Consider the following 19,842-nt stretch of genomic DNA (forward strand, 5'->3'; position numbering starts at 1 on the left):
ATAAGACATAATGTGTGGAGTCACTCTGCTCAGTTTGGTGTGTATTGCTAGAGGTTTTTTTTTCCTTGGGAAAGTGCATGTGATCAGCACACAGCCAATCAGCACTGTCCAGACAGAAGTCAGGGGTCCTGCATCTTCCATAGAGCAGAATGAAAACTCCACCTACAAGCTTTAATATGTGCTCGGCTGAACACTGATAGAAGTCACAAGACTGCTCCAACTGCTGGTGGGAAAATGTATTTGGCAGTTTATACACTGCTCAAAAAAAATTAAAGAAACATTTTATTAATCAGAGTCTAGCATCAAGTCAATTAAACTCCTGGGATATTGATCTAGTCAGTTAAGTAGCAGAGGGGGTTGTTAATCAGTTTCAGCTGCTTTGATGTTAATGAAATTAACACTTTAGGAACTCATGAAATGAGTCAGTACATCAGGACTGATCACGTCTCAAATAAATAAAATAAATAAATAAATAAATATATATATATATATACACACTGATTAAAAAGTGTTCCTTTATTTTTTTTTAAGCAGAGTAGAGCATCAAGTCAGTTAAACTCCTGGGATATTGATCTGGTCAGTTAAGTAGCAGAGTGGGTTGTTTGTTCAGTTTCAGCTGCTTTGGTGTTAATGAAATAATGCACTACATGGGCAACAAGGAGACAACCCCCAAAACAGGAATGGTTTTACAGGTGGAGGCCACTGGCATTTTTTTTCCCTACTCATCTTTTCTGTTTTTCACTAGTTTTGCATTTGGCTGGGTCAGTGTCACTACTGGTAGCATAAGGCGATACCTGGACGCTACAGAAGTTGCACAGGTAGTCCAACTCCTCCAGGATGGCACATCAATATGTGCCATTGCCAGAAGGTTGCTGTGTCTCCCAGCACAGTCTCAAGAGCATGGAAGAGATTCCAGAAGACACAGTTACTCTAGGAGAGCTGGACAGGGCCATAGAAAGTCCTTAACCTAGCAGGAGGACTGGTATCTGCTCCTTTGTGCAAGGAGGAAAAGGATGAGCACTGCCACAGCCCTACAAAGTGACCTCCATCAGGCCACTGGTGTGAATGTCTCTGACCAATCAGAAACAGACTTCATGAGGGTGGCCTTAAAGCTCGACATCCTCTATTGGGCCCTGCGCTCACTGCCCGGCCCCACAGAGCTCGATTGGCACTTGCCATCGAACACCAGAATTGGCAGGTCCGCCACTGGCACCCTGTGCTTTTCACAGATGAGAGCAGGTTCACCCTGAGCACATGTGACAAATGTGAAAGGGTCTGGAGAAGCCATGGAGGACTTTATGCTGCCAGTAACATTGTTCAGCATGACCGTTTTGGTGGTGAGTCAGTGATGGTCTGGGAGGTATATCCATGGAAGGACGCACAGACTTCTACAGGCTAGACAATGGCAGCCTGACTGCCATTAGGTATTGGGATGATACACTGGGATGGGACCCACTGTCAGACCCTACACTGGTGCAGTGGGTCCTGGGTTCCTCCTGGTGCATGACAATGACCGGTCTCATGTGGTGATAGTATGCAGGCAGTTTCTGGAGGATGAAGGAATTGATATCATTGAATGGCCTTCACGCTCACCTGACCTAAATCCAATAGAACACCTCTGGGATATCATGTTTCGTTCCATCCGACGCCACCAAGTTGCACCTCAGACTGTCCAGGAGCTCAGTGATGCCCTGGTCCAGATCTGGTAGGAAATACCCCAAGACACCATCCCTTGTCTCATTAAGAGCATGTCCTGATGATGTCAGGCATGCATACAAGCACATAACAACTACTGTGTACCATTTTGAGTTGCTGCAATGAAATTTCAGCAAAATGAACTAGCCTGCTGCATCATTTTTTCACTTTGATTTTCAGGGTGTCTTTGAATTCAGTCCTCTGAAGGTTGATAATTTTCATTTCCATCTGGTGTGTTTTCAAAGTGTGCCTTTCATTTTTTGGAGCAATGTATTTACTAAAAGAATTGCATTTCAATGTTCTGTGTACGATAGGAAATCAGATATAGTAAATGCAGGGTCTAGGGTTTAGTAATACTTTAACCTTGGTAGATGGGAATGTTAGCTGGACCAGCAGATTTAGATTCACTAAACAAATTGAAGTCAAACTCCAGCTAACACTTTTTAAGCAGACAACAATTATGTTCTTTTTGTGATAAAGGTTTTACATAAATAAATAAAAGCAAATCATTGCACGCATCTGTGTTAGTGTTAAATGGTGTGTCTCAACCCTCCAACTGCTACATCTGCAGGACAGCTGGTTGAAAAACAACTTACTGGCAGGATCACCAGTTGAAAATAAGCTGAATGAAAGCCTACAAAGAAAACTAATGCAGAGAAGAGTTGGTAAGCTGCAATATAATAAATGTTTATCGCTGGGTTTAATACCATTTTAAACACTTGCCCTCCATAGGATTTACCCCCCCCCTTTCCTGACCAGGCCATTTTTTGTGATACCGCACTGCGTTACTTTAACTGACAATTGCGTGGTCATGCAACGCTGTGCATAAATAAAATTTATGTAATTTTTTGCCCCACAAATAGAGCTTTCTTTCCGTGGTATTTAATCATTTCTGAATGTTTTATTTTGTACGACAAATTTGAAAAAAACCCCCAATATTTTTACTTTTTCTATAAAACATATATAATAAAAAAATTGTAAAAAATCTAATTTCGCCATAAATTTAGGCCAAAATGTATTCTGCTGCATGCCTTTGTTTAAAAAAAAATCCCAATAAGTGTATATTAATTCGTTTATGTGAAAGTTATAGCATCTACAAATGGTGGTATACAGGTGAAACTCAAAAAATTAGAATATCGTGCAAAAGTTCATTTATTTCAGTAATGCAACTTAAAAGGTGAAACTAATATATGAGATACTCATTACATGCAAAGCAAGACAGTTCAAGCCGTGATTTGTCACAACTGTGATGATTATTGCTTACAGCTCATGAAAACCCCAAATCCACAATCTCAGAAAATTAGAATATTGTGAAAAGGTGCAATATTCTAGGCTCAAAGTGTCCCACTCTAATCAGCTAATTAACCACTTGCCTACCAGGCACTTATACCCCCTTATTTACCAGGCCAATTTTCAGCTTTCAGCGCTGCCGCACTTTGATTGACAATTGCGCGGTCATGCAACATTGTACCCATATGAAATTTTGATCATTTTTTTGTGCAAAAAATTTGAAAAAAAAAAAACGTTTCTTTGTTTCTATTATAACATTTTTCAAACAGGTATTTTTTCTCCTTCACTGATGTGCGTTGATGAGGCAGCACTGATGGGCACTGATAGGCGGCACTGATAGGCAGCACTAAAGGGCACTGATAGGCAGTACTAATGAGGTGGCACGGATAGGCGGCACTGATAGACAGCACTAATGAGGTGTCACGGATAGGCGGCACTAATATGCAGCACTGATAGGCGGCACTGATAGGTGACACTGATGATGGGTACTGATAGACGGCACTGACTGGCATCACTGCTGGGCACTGACTGGCGGCACTGACTGGCACAACCCCTGGGCACTGACTGGTGGCACTGACTGGCAGCACTGCTGGGCTGCACTGGTGGGTGGCACTGGTGGGTGGGCACAGGTGGGTGGCACTGCTGGGCACAGGTAGTTGGCACTTCTGGGCACAGGTGTGTGACAGACACTGCAGAGTGGCACAGGTGGGTGCACTGCTGGGCACAGGTGGGTGATCTGCTGGGCACAGGTGGGCGGAACTTGCGGGTGGCACTGCTGGGCACCGATCATCAGGGCACTGATCATCAGTGCCCTGATGATCGGTGCCGATCCCCGCTCTGACAACTGCCGGTTCTCGGCAGTACTTTCCTCACGATCTGACAGCGTGAGGAAAGTGCAGCCGAGAACCGGCACTTACATTTCCCTCTGATCAGCGTGTCATTGGACACCGCTGATCACGTGGTAAAAGGCCGGTGTGATTGGCCTTTTACCACATCACGTGATCAGCTGTGTCCGTAGGCATCCACTCAGAACTGGCCGGCCGCAGTGCAGCCGTCATTCGGCTATCTGCGGTCGGCAACTAGTTAAGCCATAACACCTGCAAAGGGTTCCTGAGCCTTTAAATGGTCTCTCAGTCTGGTTTAGTAGGAATCACAATCATCGGAAAGACTGCTGACCTGACAGTTGTGCAGAAAACCATCATTGACACCCTCCATAAGGAGGGAAAGCCTCAAAAGGTAATTACAAAAGAAGTTGGATGTTCCCAAAGTGCTGTATCAAAGCACATTAATAGAAAGCTGTGTGGAAGAAAAAGGTGCACAAGCAGCAGGGATGACCGCAGCCTGGAGAGGATTGTCAGGAAAAGGCCATTCAAAAGTGTTGGGGACTTTCACAAGGAGTGGACTGAGGCTGGAGTCAGTGCATCAAGAGCCACCACACACAGACAGAATCTTGGACATGGGCTTCAAATGTCGTATTCCTCTTGTCAAGCCGCTCCTGAAAAAACGCCAGAAGTGTCTTACCTGGGCTAAAGAGAAACAGACCTGGTCTGTTGCTCAGTGGTCCAAAGTCCTCTTTTCTGATGAGAGCAACTTTTGCATCTCATTTGGAAATCAAGGACCCCGAGTATGGAGGAAGAATGGAGAGGCACACACTGCAAGATGCTTGAAGTCCAGTGTGAAGTTTTCACAGTCTGTTGATTTGGGGAGCCATGTCATCTGCTGGTGTTGGTCCACTGTGCTTCATTAAGTCCAGGGTCAACCATCTACCAGGAGATTTTGGAGCACTTCATGCTTCCTTCCGCAGACAAGCTTTATGGGGATGCTGACTTCATTTTGCAGCAGGACTTGGCAGCTGCCCACACTGCCAAAAGCACCAAAACATGGTTCAATGACCGTGGGATTACTGTGCTTGATTGGCCAGCAAACTCGCCTGACCTGAACCCTATAGAGAATCTATGGGGCATTGCCAAGAGAAAGATGAGAGACTTGAGACCAAACAATGCAGAAGAGCTGAAGGCCGCTACTGAAGCATCCTGGTCTTCCATAACACCTCAGCAGTGCCACAGGCTGATAGCTTCCATGCCACGCCGCATTGAGGCAGTAATTGCTGCAAAAGGGGCCCAAACCAAGTACTGAGTACATATGCATGCTTATACTTTTCAGAGGTCCGATATTGTTCTATGTACAATCCTTGTTTTATTGATTGCATGTAATAGTCTAATTTTCTGAGATTGTGGATTTGGGGTTTTCATGAGCTGTAAGCCATAATCATCACAATTATGACAAATCACAGCTTGAACTATCTTGCTTTGCATGTAATGAGTCTATCTCATATATTAGTTTCACCTTTTAAGTTGCATTACTGAAATAAATGAACTTTTGCACGATATAATAATTTTTCGAATTTCACCTGTAGATACTGGAATATTTATTTATACTAGTAATGGCAGCGATCAGTCTTATAGCAAGACTGCGGTGGGCATTCTGACACTAGGTGGGAACTAACTGCCACTCACATCCCCAGTGACACTAATACAGTGATCAGTGTTAATAAAAAAGCACTGACACTAGGCAGGAAGGGGTTAACATATAGGGCGCACAAAGGGTTAACTGTGCATTGCGCTCTTTTCCTACGGAGACATGCTGCTTTGTATTTCTCTTCCGAGAAAGCAGCATGTCTGCTGACAGGGGAGAGACCTGTGTTGTTTACACACAGTTCACTCCTGTCAGCTTTACCTGACGATCGCCGGGTGCCGGCAATTGACATCCCTAGCCACCAAAAGCCCCCTACCCGGAAATGCAAATTACATATATACGTGATTTTGCGCAGCCCTGCCGCCTTGTAGCAGTATTTCTGCTATAGGGCGGCGGGTAACTGGTTAAAGTATAACTAAAGGAAAAACTTTTTCATTTTGGATAGTGGAGAGTGATTAGAACACGTCAGATTTGATTGATGTCTGTGCCCCCATTAAGGAGATTCACCCTCTATTTGTCCGGTTTACCAATATCATTGAAAGTAAAAGTAAAAAAAATCCCAAATTTTGGGATGTCCCCAGAAAATAGAGAGGAATTCTTCAAAAGGGGACACTAGTTCTGTTGACCTGGGGGTCCCCATGGAACTTCCTTAATTTGCAAGGATTTTCTTTCACTTCCCATTCAGCTATGGGACAGGAAGTGAAATCTCTGCAATGCGACACAGCAAAAAAAAAAATCTGAAAGGAGTTATAACTTTCCTGCGCTCTATCCAAAATGAAAAAAAGTTTTGCCTATAGTGCTACTTTAATAGAAATAAGGGGCTGTGAGAGGCACTCAACAAGAGTGCTTGAATTTGCCTGCCCTACTGCCTCCCTAAATGAAACAGGATCTATGAATGGAGAACGGACATATGATTGAAAGGTCTGCCCCCTCTATTCATAGATCACATTTCCGTCAAAGAAGCTGTAGTAATAGCTTCTATAAATGGGGCAGTTGGCAGAAAAGGCAGGCATAGTTGGGCACTTGAGTGCCTGCCATAGCCTCTTGGTTATATGAACCCCTGCCATGCTGGAAGATTACAACAGCAGAGGACATCAGAGGAAGAATGTTTCACTAAAGGTGAGTAATGTCCCTTGTACCAGAAGAGAAAAAAAAAACACACTTTAGGTAAACAGTCTTTATTGAAAAATGCCACAACTGCTCAAATAAGCACTCATTCCAATGGTGGTGCGCAGAAGACCACATCGAAATTAATGAACCAGTCAGACAATAATGGCAGTAAGGCAGTGTAAAGACGCAGGGTAAATCTGGCCATACAGCTGTTAAGCCGGCCATACATGGAGTGATTTTCTTTCCTGCAATGGATATAGCAGCAGCTAGCAATAATCGCATGTAAAATCTAACAGACTGGTTGTACCAAAGTTGATTGATCAAACACCTTAGGTACATTCAGTCTGCCCATACATGGTTTGTCTATGGCCAGCTTTAGTTTTTAACCACTTCAATACCGGGCACTTTTACCCTTTCCTGCCCAGGCCAATTTTCAGGTTTCAGCTCTCTCACACGTTGAATGACAATTACGCGGTCATGCAACGCTGTTCCCAGACTAAATTATTTTTTTCACACAACTAGAGCTTTCTTTTGGTGGTATTTAATCACCACTGGGGTTTTTATTTCTTGCTAAATTAACAAAAATACCGAAAGTTTTGAAAAAAAACCCCCAAAACACATTTTTTTTGTTTCTGTTATAAAAGTTTGCAAATAAATAATTGTTCTTCATAAATTTAGGCCAAGATGTATTCTACTACATTTCTTTGGTGAAAATAACCCAAATCAGTATTTATTATTTAGTCTGTAGTAAAGTTATAGAGTTCACAAACTATGGGATAGACAGTGGGGCAAAAAAGTATTTAGTCAGCCACCAATTGTGCAAGTTCTCCCAATTAAAAAGAAGAGAGAGGCCTGTAATTAGCATCATAGGTAGACCTCAACTATGAGAGACAAAATGAGAAAAAAAAACAGACAATCACATTGGCTGATTTGGAAAGAATTTATTTGCAAATTATGGTGGAAATAAGTATTTGGTCAATATCAAAAGTTCATCTCAATACTTTGTTATATATCCTTTGTTGGCAATGATAGAGGTCAAACATTTCCTGTAAGTCTTCACAAGGTTGGCACACACTGTTGCTGGTATGTTGGCCCATTCCTCCATGCAGATCTCCTCTAGAGCAGTGATGTTTTGGGGCTGTCGCTGGGCAACACAGACTTTCAACTCCCTCCAAAGGTTTTCTATGGGGTTGAGATCTGGAGACTGGCTAGACCAGCAATGGGCAAACTACGGCCCGGCGGACCTTTTAATCCGGCCCGCGGAGCTAGGCTCCTCTCACAGTCCGCCCTGAAGACCGGTGTAGCATGAAAATCTGTCTCCTATGAGGATCTGTCCCCCTCGACGTATCTGCGCATGTGCCGGAGATCGCCGATTGGCTGCTAATGCCTGAAACTGGCACATGCGCAGATACGTCGAGGGGGACAGATCCTCATAGGAGATAGATTTTCATGCTACACCGGAACGGCACGGGACACGGCGAGAAGAACGCGCGGAGCAAAGGTAAGTGAATTGACACAGGGGGGACGTGGGGACTTAATATGGGGGATGAATTACTATAGGGGAAATGAATTACTATATGGGGGATGAATTACTATGGGGGATGAATTACTATAGGGGGGATGAATTACTATATGGGGGTTTGAATTACTATGGGGGATGAATTACTATGGGATGAATTACTATATGGGGGATGAATTACTATATGGGGGATGAATTACTATGGGGGATGAATTACTATAGGGGGGGTGAATTACTATATGGGGGATGAATTACTATATGGGGGATTAATTACTATGGGGGAATATTACTATACTTACTATGGATGACACATACACATCATTCATCTACTCTTGGTCCGGCCCCCGGGTCCAATATATGAACCCATTGCGGCCCTCAAGTCAAAAAGTTTGCCCACCCCTGGGCTAGACCATTCCAGGACCTTGAAATGCTTCTTACGAAGCCACTCCTTCGTTGCCCGGGCGGTATGTTTGAGATCATTGCCATGTTGGAAGACCCAGTCACGTTTCATCTTCAATGTCCTTGATGATGGAAGGAGGTTTGCACTCAAAATCTCACAATACATGGTCCCAGTCATTCTGTCCTGTACATGGATCAGTTGTCCTGGTCCCTTTGCGGAGAAACAGCCCCAAAGCATGATGTTGCCACCCCCATGCTACACAGTAGGTATGGTGTTCTTTGGATGCAACTCAGCATTCTCTCTCCTCCAAACACGACGAGTTGTGTTTCTACCAAACAGTTCTATTTTGGTTTCATCTGACCATATGACATTCTCCCAATCCTCTTCTGGATCATCCAAATGCTCTCTAGCAAACTTCAGACGGGCCCGGACATGTACTGGCTTAAGCAGGGGGACACGTCTGATACTGCAGGATCCAAGTCCCTGGCGGCGTAGTGTGTTACTGATGGTAGCCTTTGTTACGTTGGTCCCAGCTCTCTGCTGGTCATTCACTAGGTCCCCCCGTGTGGTCCTGGGATTTTTGCTCACCGTTCTTGTGATCATTTTGACCCCACGGGGTGAGATCTTGCGTGGAGCCCCAGATCGAGGGAGATTATCAGTGGTCTTGTATGTCTTCCATTTTCTAATTATTGCTCTCACAGTTGATTTGTTCACACCAAGATGCTTGCCTATTGCAGATTCAGTCTTCCCAGCCTGGTGCAGGTTTACAATTTTGTTTCTGGTGTCCTTCGACAGCTCTTTCACCATAGTGGAGTTTGGAGTGTGACTATTTGAGGTTGTGGACAGGTGTCTTTTATACTAAGTTCAAACAGGTGCCATTGATACAGGTAATGAGTGCAGGACAGAGGAGCCTCTTAAAGAAGAAGGTACAGGTCTGTGAGAGCCAGAAATCTTGCTTGTTTGTAGGTGACCAAATACTTATTTTCCACCATAATTTGCAAATAAATTCTTTTCAAATCAGCCAATGTGATTGTCTTTTTTTTTCTCATTTTGTCTCTCATAGTTAGATCTACCTATGATGCCAATTACAGGCCTCTCTCATCTTTCTACGTGGGAGAACTTGCACAATTAGTGGCTGACTAAATACTTTTTTGCCCCACTGTTTTTGAAAATTGATCAATCCTTAAGTGAATCTAATTTCTTGAGGCCCAAAAATGTCAGAACAGTACAGATATCCCCCAAATGACCCCTTTTGCAAAGTAGACAGTCCAACGTATTTCATAAGAGGCATGGTGAGTTTTTTGATGTTGTAATTTTTTTGTCATTTTTTGGAAAATGAATTAAAAAAATTATTTTCAGTTTTTTTTTTACATACTGTCACCAGTACAGTACAGCATCAGCATATAACTGGTGTTGCGGCGATCAGGGACACTGACTGATAGTACAAAAAAAAAAATTTTAACTGCTTGAAATAGATTAATTCAAGTTTTTTTGTTGTGATTGGCCACAGCTAATCACACAACACAGATGGGCTGTTATTGGCCCAGCCTGTGCATGTGCTCACAGTGACTTGTATATAATGGATGGCATGAATGGAAGCCATCCATTGTTTACAACTGTCATGTGACCTGCAGTGATTGGTCACAGCAGGTCACATGTTACTGGCAACGGGGCAGGTACACAGATCTGTCATTGCCCGTGTCTGAGGTACACAGCCAGTGTGGCCCTGAGGGCACGCACGATCCAGGAAGGCCATCATATGACACCCTCCCGGAACGACGATAGGCCCGCCAGGCCATCATTTTATTATAGGCCAGGTGGGAAGTGGTAAAAACTGACAGATTCCTCCATCTACACATAGGAGATGGATGGAGGAATCCTCCCCAGCCAAAACATTGTTTTCTGACAGGGGGATTCACCACTGTCAGAATACACTGTTCAGCTGATTGGCTGCAGCCACTTATCAAGAAAAGTTTTCCAACTTACCCCTTCAACAGAGGTTGATCAAACGATTGACTGGTTTCAAACACGTATAGCCACACACAGTCCCTGTTGAACCGGCCAAATTTCAATTAGTGTATGGCTAGCTTAAGAGGGAAGGCCTCAAGTACTCATGAAACTCCAACAGTTGGTGGCAAGTGAGGGTCAAATGGCTGGAGTTAACCAAAATAACTGTAGACAGACAGCAAGAACAAAATTTGATGTGTATCTTCGCAAACAGGTGCAGTGTCCCAAAATCCAGGCTGAGGACAACTGCGCAAGATAGCTGTAAATGGAAAAAAAATCTCCAGCAGTGATGTAGGAATGTTGAGTGAAGAAAAAAAAATGGTAAGCAAAATAATAGGTTAGTCTTTAACACAGAGTTGAAGAAAAGACATCCATCCTTTTGAGACACCAGCATGCTGGTAGTAGGAGGGATTATCCTGGGCTAGCCTACAGGTTTTGATTTTTTTTTTTTTTTGTTTCCTGGTGTCCAGTTCTCCTGTAGACGGCAGTATAACCTGAAGGTTAACCTCCCTGGCGGTATTCCCGAGTGTAGCTCGGGGTAAAGTTTCAGCACCACAAGCGGTAACCCCGAGCTACACTCGGGAAAACCCTGCAGCGCTGCTCCTGGATCTCTTCTTCACTTACCTTGTCCTGCGCTCTCGCGATGTCCCTCCTGCAGTGTCCCCGGATATGTCCTCCGGTGGATGCCGGCATCTGTCTTCCATTCCCTGCGACGCCAGGAAGTACGGGGGACAGAATCGGCGGGAAATTTGAAAGTTGCAAAAGTGACATTCGCTAAAATCACATAGTAAAACATTACTGTATCAAACCATTTCACATACATTTTGTCCCTAGTGCTTTGTCCTGTGCCCTGCCTACATTTTTACCATTCTTTCTGCCTGGAAACTGAGAAATGTCCAAAAAGCATCCCTTTAGGTCAAAAGCAGTTTTAGGTCAGCTAGAGAACAGCGATAGTAAATTAGAACCACTTGCAGAATTGAGTGATGATTCGTGGGTAAATTCATTATCAGACACTGAGACCGATTCTGTGACTGAGCTCAGTGATGTGCAAACTTGGTGCTATATTTCAAATTTCAGTGTTTTGGTTTGATTATATTATTTAAATTTATCATTATATTATTTTTTATGATTATTTATTAAATTATAATTTATGATTTTGTGTTTCAAATTTTAACATACCCAGGATGTTTACTACTCTTGTTCGGACAGATTTCAGTGAGTTATTCCTAACCATTACAGGCCTGCAATAAAAAATAAAATACATATTTCCATGCAAAGAAATGTACCGCTTTGAGCACAGAAATATGGACATAATCAGACCGCTAGGGAGGTTAAATATTTTGTGCCCCTCAGTAGGGGGCATTAAGACCAAATTTTCCCACCAGTTCAATAATCATTTTTTACTTGGTGCCATGGTCTGTGCAAGCCAATAAATAACAAACCAAGCTGCAGAGAAAGAATGTCAAGCCAAATGAAATATTTTATTTTTTCTTTAGGAAGACAGATGAGGCCAATTGTCCATTAATTACTTTCAAACAAATACACAGTAAGAAAAATTCATATTTTTGCTACATACTAAACAAGTAAATTTTGGTTAAGTAAATCAAACTGTGCGGGACTGGAGGATTCTGTTATGTGTATAAACACATGCTGGATGCCGTGGACATGCTGACCTTGTGACAAGACGGCAGTATTAAGAAATGGTTTGTAGGTAAAAGGTCTGTTTCAGTTCACAGATGTTCTATTTGATGCTCTTCATGGAAGATGAATCGGCTTTATAAAAAATATCAGTTTAGAATTCGGCTGACCATACTGTACAGAAGTTACATTTAATTTGTATACCAACATTTATTCATATATTCTGGATATCTTAATGGTTAAGGGATAATAAAGTATTTCCAGGAGGCAGAGCCTGTAGTGATAAAAAACTGTATGGCTTTTGTCATGTACCGTATATAAAATTACAATATACAGTATATAGAAATGCTTTCATAGTAACACATATTAATACTTTACATCCCACTTAAATTCAGTAAATAAACAGGATTTATTAAATGTGTTTGTATTACAGAATTAAAAACATTTTAACAGGTCAGCAACCTATGTAAACCGGGATGTCCTATCTAATCAAAAACAAAGAAAAAAAAAAACAATATGCAGTGCAATGGTAAATGCAGGCAAGTGTCCATTTAAAATTTGTACCAGATTGTGCTCATGCAGTCATTGATTTCATAACAAGGAATGAACAAAGAGAAACCTGGAACAATATACGGTAATGTTTTTAAAACCTGAAGATCTCCTTCACATAAGACTCTCCTCCCATTCTGTGACAATTGGTGTCCTCTTCCATGACATGATCAGCCTATAGCTCAATGAATAGGTAAAGGATCTATCCTATATCTTTATTTAGCACAATCATGCATATGCCATTTATTGAATATGAATGTAATTTTCATTTAATGATGAATTCATTAATTTTGTAAATAAAGTGCTATGGTATACACCAGTGTTCTCCAAACTGTGACCCTTTGCTTCCCTTTATTTTGCACTTGAGGAACTATTCCTCCCACTGACACAAATGATAGAGCACCATTCGTCCCACTGACACCAACAATGGGGCACCATTCTTCCCACTGACACCAGAAATGGGGAATCATTCCTCATACTGACACTAGCAATGGGGTACTATTTCTTCCACTGCCAACAGTGGGGCACTATTCCTCCCACTGACACCAGCAATGGGGCACTGTTCTTCCTACTGATAACAATCATGGGTCATTGTTTACTCCCAGGACATTTTCTACTCACACTGGTCACAGTTTGGCCCTGTCAAAGTTTGAAGGACAGTAAACTGGCCCTTTGCTTGGAAAGATTGGAGACCACTGTGGTATACACAATGGATGCCTATACGGCTCTTATTGATCCCTATTGGACTGATTAATGAGTTTATCTAGTTGTTGTGTACTCATCTATTCCTTCTGTTGATAGAATGGGATTGAGAGGACCAATGGGAAGGCCAGTTTCAAATAGCTAATGCCAACATTGCTATGCCTTGAAATGCAAAACTATAGGTTATCAACATCAGGGACTTCAGACTATAGGGTCATGTTACATTTGTTATAAGGTTTCTTGTAGTCTGTCTGCAAATGTAAACCCTGCAGTAGAATAATAGATTCATGTTTTGGCACAAATCTATAACTAAATTTCTAAAGACAGGAACATTTTCCTTAGCATCCTTCTGTTTAAACAAACAAAAAAAGGCTTATATAACATCTTCAAGTACCATAATTACATTTTGAATATGAGCCAACATAAATTACAGTGCATCAACACAATGTATTATAAGAAACAATGGAAAGAGGGGATGATTTAAAGCAATGCCTCGAGTGATCATGAGGGCAACATAAGGCCCTTCACTACAGAAAGAATGCCTAGTTTTCTGTTTGGTTGGCAGCAACAATGCTCTAGTGCACAATGCTGGTGGATCCACACAGATCTTTTTATTTATTGATCAAGACAAGAAAATAAAATTAATCCCTTTACTAGACCAAGTATAGCAGCCTTGGACAGATTACAAAGTTAGAAGCAGCAGCCAAAATGCTCAGACAGGCCATACATAGACAGAATTGAGAATGCTGGCTGCTCGGATTACTTTACCTGTGCTCATTTCCTTCACCACACTAAGGGAATCCAGGTACCCGTTTCTACAACGTTTCAGCTGACATTACGGCGAAGTGTACAAACAATAGAGGGACGGTTCCTTTTAACAGAAGAAAAGAAATGCTGGACAGTCACAGAAACACTCTAGAATACTGGAGAAACTCTATGTGCAGTAATAAATATTTCAAACATTATTGGCTTGTTCACACTAGCTGTGTTAAGAAGTGTTGCCCAACACACAAATGAGGCAGTTTGCCTTATGGCCTATGGCTTCAGTTCCCACCAGCATGCTGTGTTGTTGCATGATTTACTATAAACACAATGTAGCGCGCTGAAGCACATAAGAACACACATACCATACAACAGGGAGGGAAGCAAGCATCATAATCACAGCATGTGTTCACATTGCACACCAGAGCACATTCATGTGCATGCTGTTAATGTGTGCTATGAGCTCTATTACATACCTATGGCTATTGAGAGTTTATCCTCCAGACAGAAAAATGTTTGCAAGCTATACACTAATTGGTTACACTGCTTGAAAACATCAGGGTGTCGTTTTCAAGTATTATACACCTACTTTGATGCCAGCCACTGGTTCCGTCTGCTGGGTCTTAAGTCACTACAGGGCATAAAAGCCAGTGGAGGCCACCACAGCAGCCAGCGGGGCACTAGTATTCAACTCATCTGACAGCCAAACACTTGCAGGGGCTGAGAGCTGGAGAGATGTCCTGGCTGTTCAATATATAGGCCATCAGAAAGGTAAGTATATTCACACTTCTTTTAAAATTGATGTAATGGGCAAAAGTGACCTTGTGGAGACAGGTTCACTTTAAATCATTAACACAATTTAAGCATCAGCTTGTTTAACTATTTATTTGGATTCTTCAAGGCAGACAGCAATGTGCAAAATGCAGTAACTCATCAATCAGAAACCACAGCTCAGTTACAGAACTCTGCCCATCACCACATTTCCTTTCAGTGATCAGATTGAAGATCTGCTAAACAGCAGACACATTAATTAGAAAGGGAGTGGTTGATTCCAGCCATGTAAAATCATTGAGATGGAAGAACTGTTTCTGACAAAAATCAAAAGTACCAAATAAATTATTCAGTCTACAAATTATTCATTTCATCAAGAGGAATAGTTAGACCCCACTAAATTCAAACACATCAATGTTTTCTTTGTTGTGTCAATAAATTGTTTCAGGTTGAAATATTGACTTGATAGAATCATACCTATGGTCCTTAGTGTGTATGACGAGTGACTAGCAGTCACACTTGAAGCAATGCTGGCATGTCTGTCCAATGTAATGGTATATGAAGGAGATCTCAGATGTTTATCAAGCATATGTTTTAGGATTATCACACATTTATGTTAATATTACATTTAATAGCTACCATGTACTAAAACATGCTGTCATTTCATAAAAACCAATGGACAACAATAGCAGTGTTCTAATATATTTGATGAGTGCAAACAAAACAGACAAAAAATAATATTTTGCTGAGTTGACATCAAGAATGGAAAATTTTCAAGCCTGTTTATATATATATAAAAAAAAAAATTTACTTTTGCAGAGAGTTGTGGTAATGTTTAGCAAAGCTGTGAATGTGACTATTTTACTCTTCTCTCTTCTTTCTAAATGATAAGCTGTCTTTGGTTTCCTGTAACTTCTCAGAAATTCTATCTTTTGTTTCTTCCATCTTTTCAGAGATCATGTCCCTGGTTTCTTCCATCTTCTCTGTGATTCGTTCTTTTGTCTCCTCCATTCTGTCTTGTATATAGTCTTTAACCAATGGAGGGGTGGTCATGTAGCCATATTTTCGGAGATATTTCACGCTAATGGAAGTTCCTCCTAATGTTACAGTGTAACGGACAGGTGTTGCAATCTAGACAAAAAAAAAAAATTTTTTTTGACTTGCTGGTAAATGTCAAATCTTAAAGTACAGTACAAGGCACAGGCAAAATATTCATAGACCTTAAGGCTCTAGGCCCTTACATTCAGGTGATTTAAAACTGGGAAACTCTCGAGGACATGCCCCTTGTGCAATTTCCCTCTAACCCAGTGCTTCTCAATTATTTTCTGTCATGCCCCCCCAGGAAGAAGAAAACATTTTGCGCCCCCCGCGCGACTGTAAATAGTATCATTTGTCTATAAAATTGTTATAAGTAGGAATAGTGCCCCATCGTTGGTGTCAGTGGGAGGAATAGTGCCCCGTCGTTGGTGTCAGTGGGAGGAATAGTGCCCCGTCGTTGGTGTCAGTGGGAGGAATAGTGCCCCGTCGTTGGTGTCAGTGGGAGGAATAGTGCCCCGTCGTTGGTGTCAGTGGGAGGAATAGTGCCCCGTCGTTGGTGTCAGTGGGAGGAATAGTGCCCCGTCGTTGGTGTCAGTGGGAGGAATAGTGCCCCGTCGTTGGTGTCAGTGGGAGGAATAGTGCCCCGTCGTTGGTGTCAGTGGGAGGAATAGTGCCCCGTCGTTGGTGTCAGTGGGAGGAATAGTGCCCCGTCGTTGGTGTCAGTGGGAGGAATAGTGCCCCGTCGTTGGTGTCAGTGGGAGGAATAGTGCCCCGTCGTTGGTGTCAGTGGGAGGAATAGTGCCCCGTCGTTGGTGTCAGTGGGAGGAATAGTGCCCCGCCGTTGGTGTCAGTGGGAGGAATAGTGCCCCGTCGTTGGTGTCAGTGGGAGGAATAGTGCCCCGTCGTTGGTGTCAGTGGGAGGAATAGTGCCCCGTCGTTGGTGTCAGTGGGAGGAATAGTGCCCCGTCGTTGGTGTCAGTGGGAGGAATAGTGCCCCATCGTTGGTGTCAGTGGGAGGAATAGTGCCCCGTCGTTGGTGTCAGTGGGAGGAATAGTGCCCCATCGTTGGTATCAGTGGGAGGAATAGTGCCCCATCGTTGGTGTCAGTGGGAGGAATAATGCCCCATCATTAGTATCAGTGACACCAATGATGCGGCACTATTCCTCCCACTGACACCAATGACACTTGCTGACCCCTGTTGCAGTATGGTGCTGCTGCAGCCAGCATATGTGGTTGCAGCAGCACCTCTGCACTGCACACTTACCGGCTTTTCCCTCACTCGATTTTCGCGGGTCCGCTCGGCTCCGCCTCCTCGCCCGTGATTGGCCGCCTGTGTACGTTTCCTGAGCTACAGTTCTGGCGGCCAATCACCGGTGAGGAGGCGGAGCCGAGCGGCAGGAGTGAGGGAGTGGCCGGAGTGACGGAAGGAGCAGCGCTTCCTGGATGGATCGTCGTGGGAGCCAGGTAAGAGACTGCAGCCCTCTGCCCACCCCTGTACTTAGTGTCCCTTCTGTCGGAAGGGGGGGGGCGGCGGCACCGCGCCCCCCTTGACGGAGCCTCGCGCCCCCCCTGGGGGGCGCGCCCTACTATTTGAGAAGCACTGCTCTAACCCAACCCCACACTGACTCCTCAGGTTTGTAGCAGCAATGCAGAGTAACCAAAAACATGGATGGCAGGGTGTCCTGTACCGTACTTCAAGATTTGGAATTTACAGCTAAGCCAATATTCCTCTAATCTTAATCGTACAGTACAAGACACAGGAAAAATGTTCATACAACCTTTGGATGTTCCTAAGCAAAGAGAAAGGTGGGCAACAACCAGGCAAACAGAACTGTGCCATCAGTCCCAAAAAGAAAAGGTCAAAAGGTCCCAACTTCAGAGTGCCGCTGTCAGAACCACAGAATTCTAGACATCCTAACATAACTTTAAAAAATTATGAACAGAGGACCAGGTGGCGAGCTTGCGAAGCTGGCCTGGTGCCAAAATGCCCAGGAAATGCCCACCAATCTGTTAGGATGGGTAGATTGACGCGCAGGAGCAGATTTGTCCTTGAGAGTTTAAGATCTAGTGGTCACATTGCTTATCCATCTCATGACAGTTGTTTTAGAAGCAGGGCATCCTTTGCAAAGCCCTGATGATAGGAAAAACAGGGAAACAGCTTGATCAAAACTATAGCTTTGCGTTAGACTCTGATGACTCGTACTACATTCAGACAATGAAGAGAAATTTCCTTTGGAAACCTAAGGATTGTAGGACTGTGTCCTCATTGAGGAGCAAAGAATCTTTCTTTTTGAAGTATGAGGAGCGACTACTTATGAGAGAGTCACCAACTCAAAGACACGTCTGACAGGCATGATAGCAAATAAAACAGCTTTCTAAAAGAAGGCATATAAAGACATATCCCTTATGGGTTCAAAGGGGGGTTTCTGTAGGCAAAAAGAACCAAATTAAGATCTCAAGAAAGCACAGGGTGCTGCATTTGGGGACTTATTGGAAGATACACCTTGGAGAAACGGTTTTACAAGGGACTCGGAAAAAGAATGTTGATGGCCGAAAACCTGTCCTTTTAGAGAGTACTTAACCATCTGGCCTCCGGAAGGTTTTACTCCCTTTTTAAAAACACCTTTTTATTAATTTTAATAAAAGTACACAGTACAAACACAAAAACAAAACCGCAGTGGCCTTGTATTATACAAAATACATACATTAATATACAAAAAATATAAGCACTGTGCTACTTTAATTGGCAATCTCTTTGTTGTGCAACACTGTACCCAAATTAAATTTTTTTTTCACATAAATAGAGCTCTCTTTTGATTGTATTTACATAGCACATTAAGAAAACAGTGGTAATTAAATGAAAAATACCAGAAATTTTGGAAATAAACTTTCTTCATAAATATAGGATAAAATGTAGCCTACATTTCTTTGGTAAAAAATAAACCAAATTAGTATATATTATTTAGTCTGTGTAAAATGCCACAAAGTATGATTATGTATACACACACATATATATCAATGGGAGAAAAATATCATGCTGGATATCTATACTGATATGGACTGGGTAATGTGTTAGGAATGCAAGAATGCCCCATTGATGGAAATTAAATTGATCAACCTACAGAGGACTGAATTCCAGAAACAGCCAGAAAATCAAAGGGAAAAAATTATGCAGCAGGCTAGTCCATTTTGCTAAAATTTCACTGCAGCAACTCAAAATGTTACTCAGTTTGTATGGCCCCCACGTGCTTGTAAGCATGCATGACAACGTTGGGGCATGCTCCCAATGAGATGACGGATGGGGGTTTATTTACTAAAGCTGGAGAGTTCGAAATCAGACTCCCTTCTGCATAGAAACCAATCAGCTTCCAGGTTTCATTGCCAAAGCTTCATTGAACAAGCTGAGGTTAGAAGCGGATTGGTTTCTATGCAGAAGGGAGTCTGATTTTGGACTCTCCAGCTTTAGTAAATAAACCCCATGGTGTCCTGGGCTATTTCCTCCCAGATCTGGAACAGGGCATCACTGAACTCCTGAGTTCTGAGGTGCAACCTGGCAGCGTTGGATGGACCAAAACATGATATCCCAGGAGGTGTTTAATTGGATTTAGGTCAGGCGACCGTGGGGGCCATTCAATGATATCAATTCCTTCATTCTCCAGGAACTGCCTGTATACTCTCATCACATGAGACCGGGCATTGTCGTGCACCAGGAGGAACCCAGGACCCACCGCACCAGTGTAGGGCCTGACAATGGGTCCAAGGATTTCATTCCGATACCTAATGGCAGTCAGGGTGCCGTTGTCTAGCCTGTAGAGGTCTGTGCATTCCTCCATGGATATGACTCCCAAACCATCACTGACCCACTACCAAAACATGCTACCTGTA

General features: G+C 42.8%; 1 protein-coding gene across 7 annotated transcripts in view; it reads right to left on the reverse strand.

Moving 5' to 3' along the window:
• The window catches only part of MIMS1 (mitochondrial inner membrane structural 1), a 141,968-nt gene that overhangs the window by 38,875 nt on the left and 83,251 nt on the right, over nt 1-19,842 (reverse strand). For 4 of the 7 annotated variants that reach the window (XM_089671057.1, XM_089671058.1, XM_089671060.1 and 1 more), the window contains one exon: nt 11,959-16,049. The exons of the other annotated variants lie outside the window; for them this stretch is intronic. In XM_089671057.1, the coding sequence (XP_089527183.1) occupies nt 15,780-16,049 (270 nt within the window). In that variant the 3' untranslated portion in view covers nt 11,959-15,779. Of the gene's footprint in view, nt 1-11,958; nt 16,050-19,842 lie in introns of those variants that run through there. 7 annotated transcript variants of the gene reach the window in all.

The sequence above is a fragment of the Staurois parvus genome, unplaced genomic scaffold, assembly GCF_062004578.1.
Source record: "Staurois parvus isolate SC_StPar_1 unplaced genomic scaffold, SC_StPar_1.0 ptg000097l, whole genome shotgun sequence".
NCBI lineage: Eukaryota > Metazoa > Chordata > Amphibia > Anura > Ranidae > Staurois > Staurois parvus.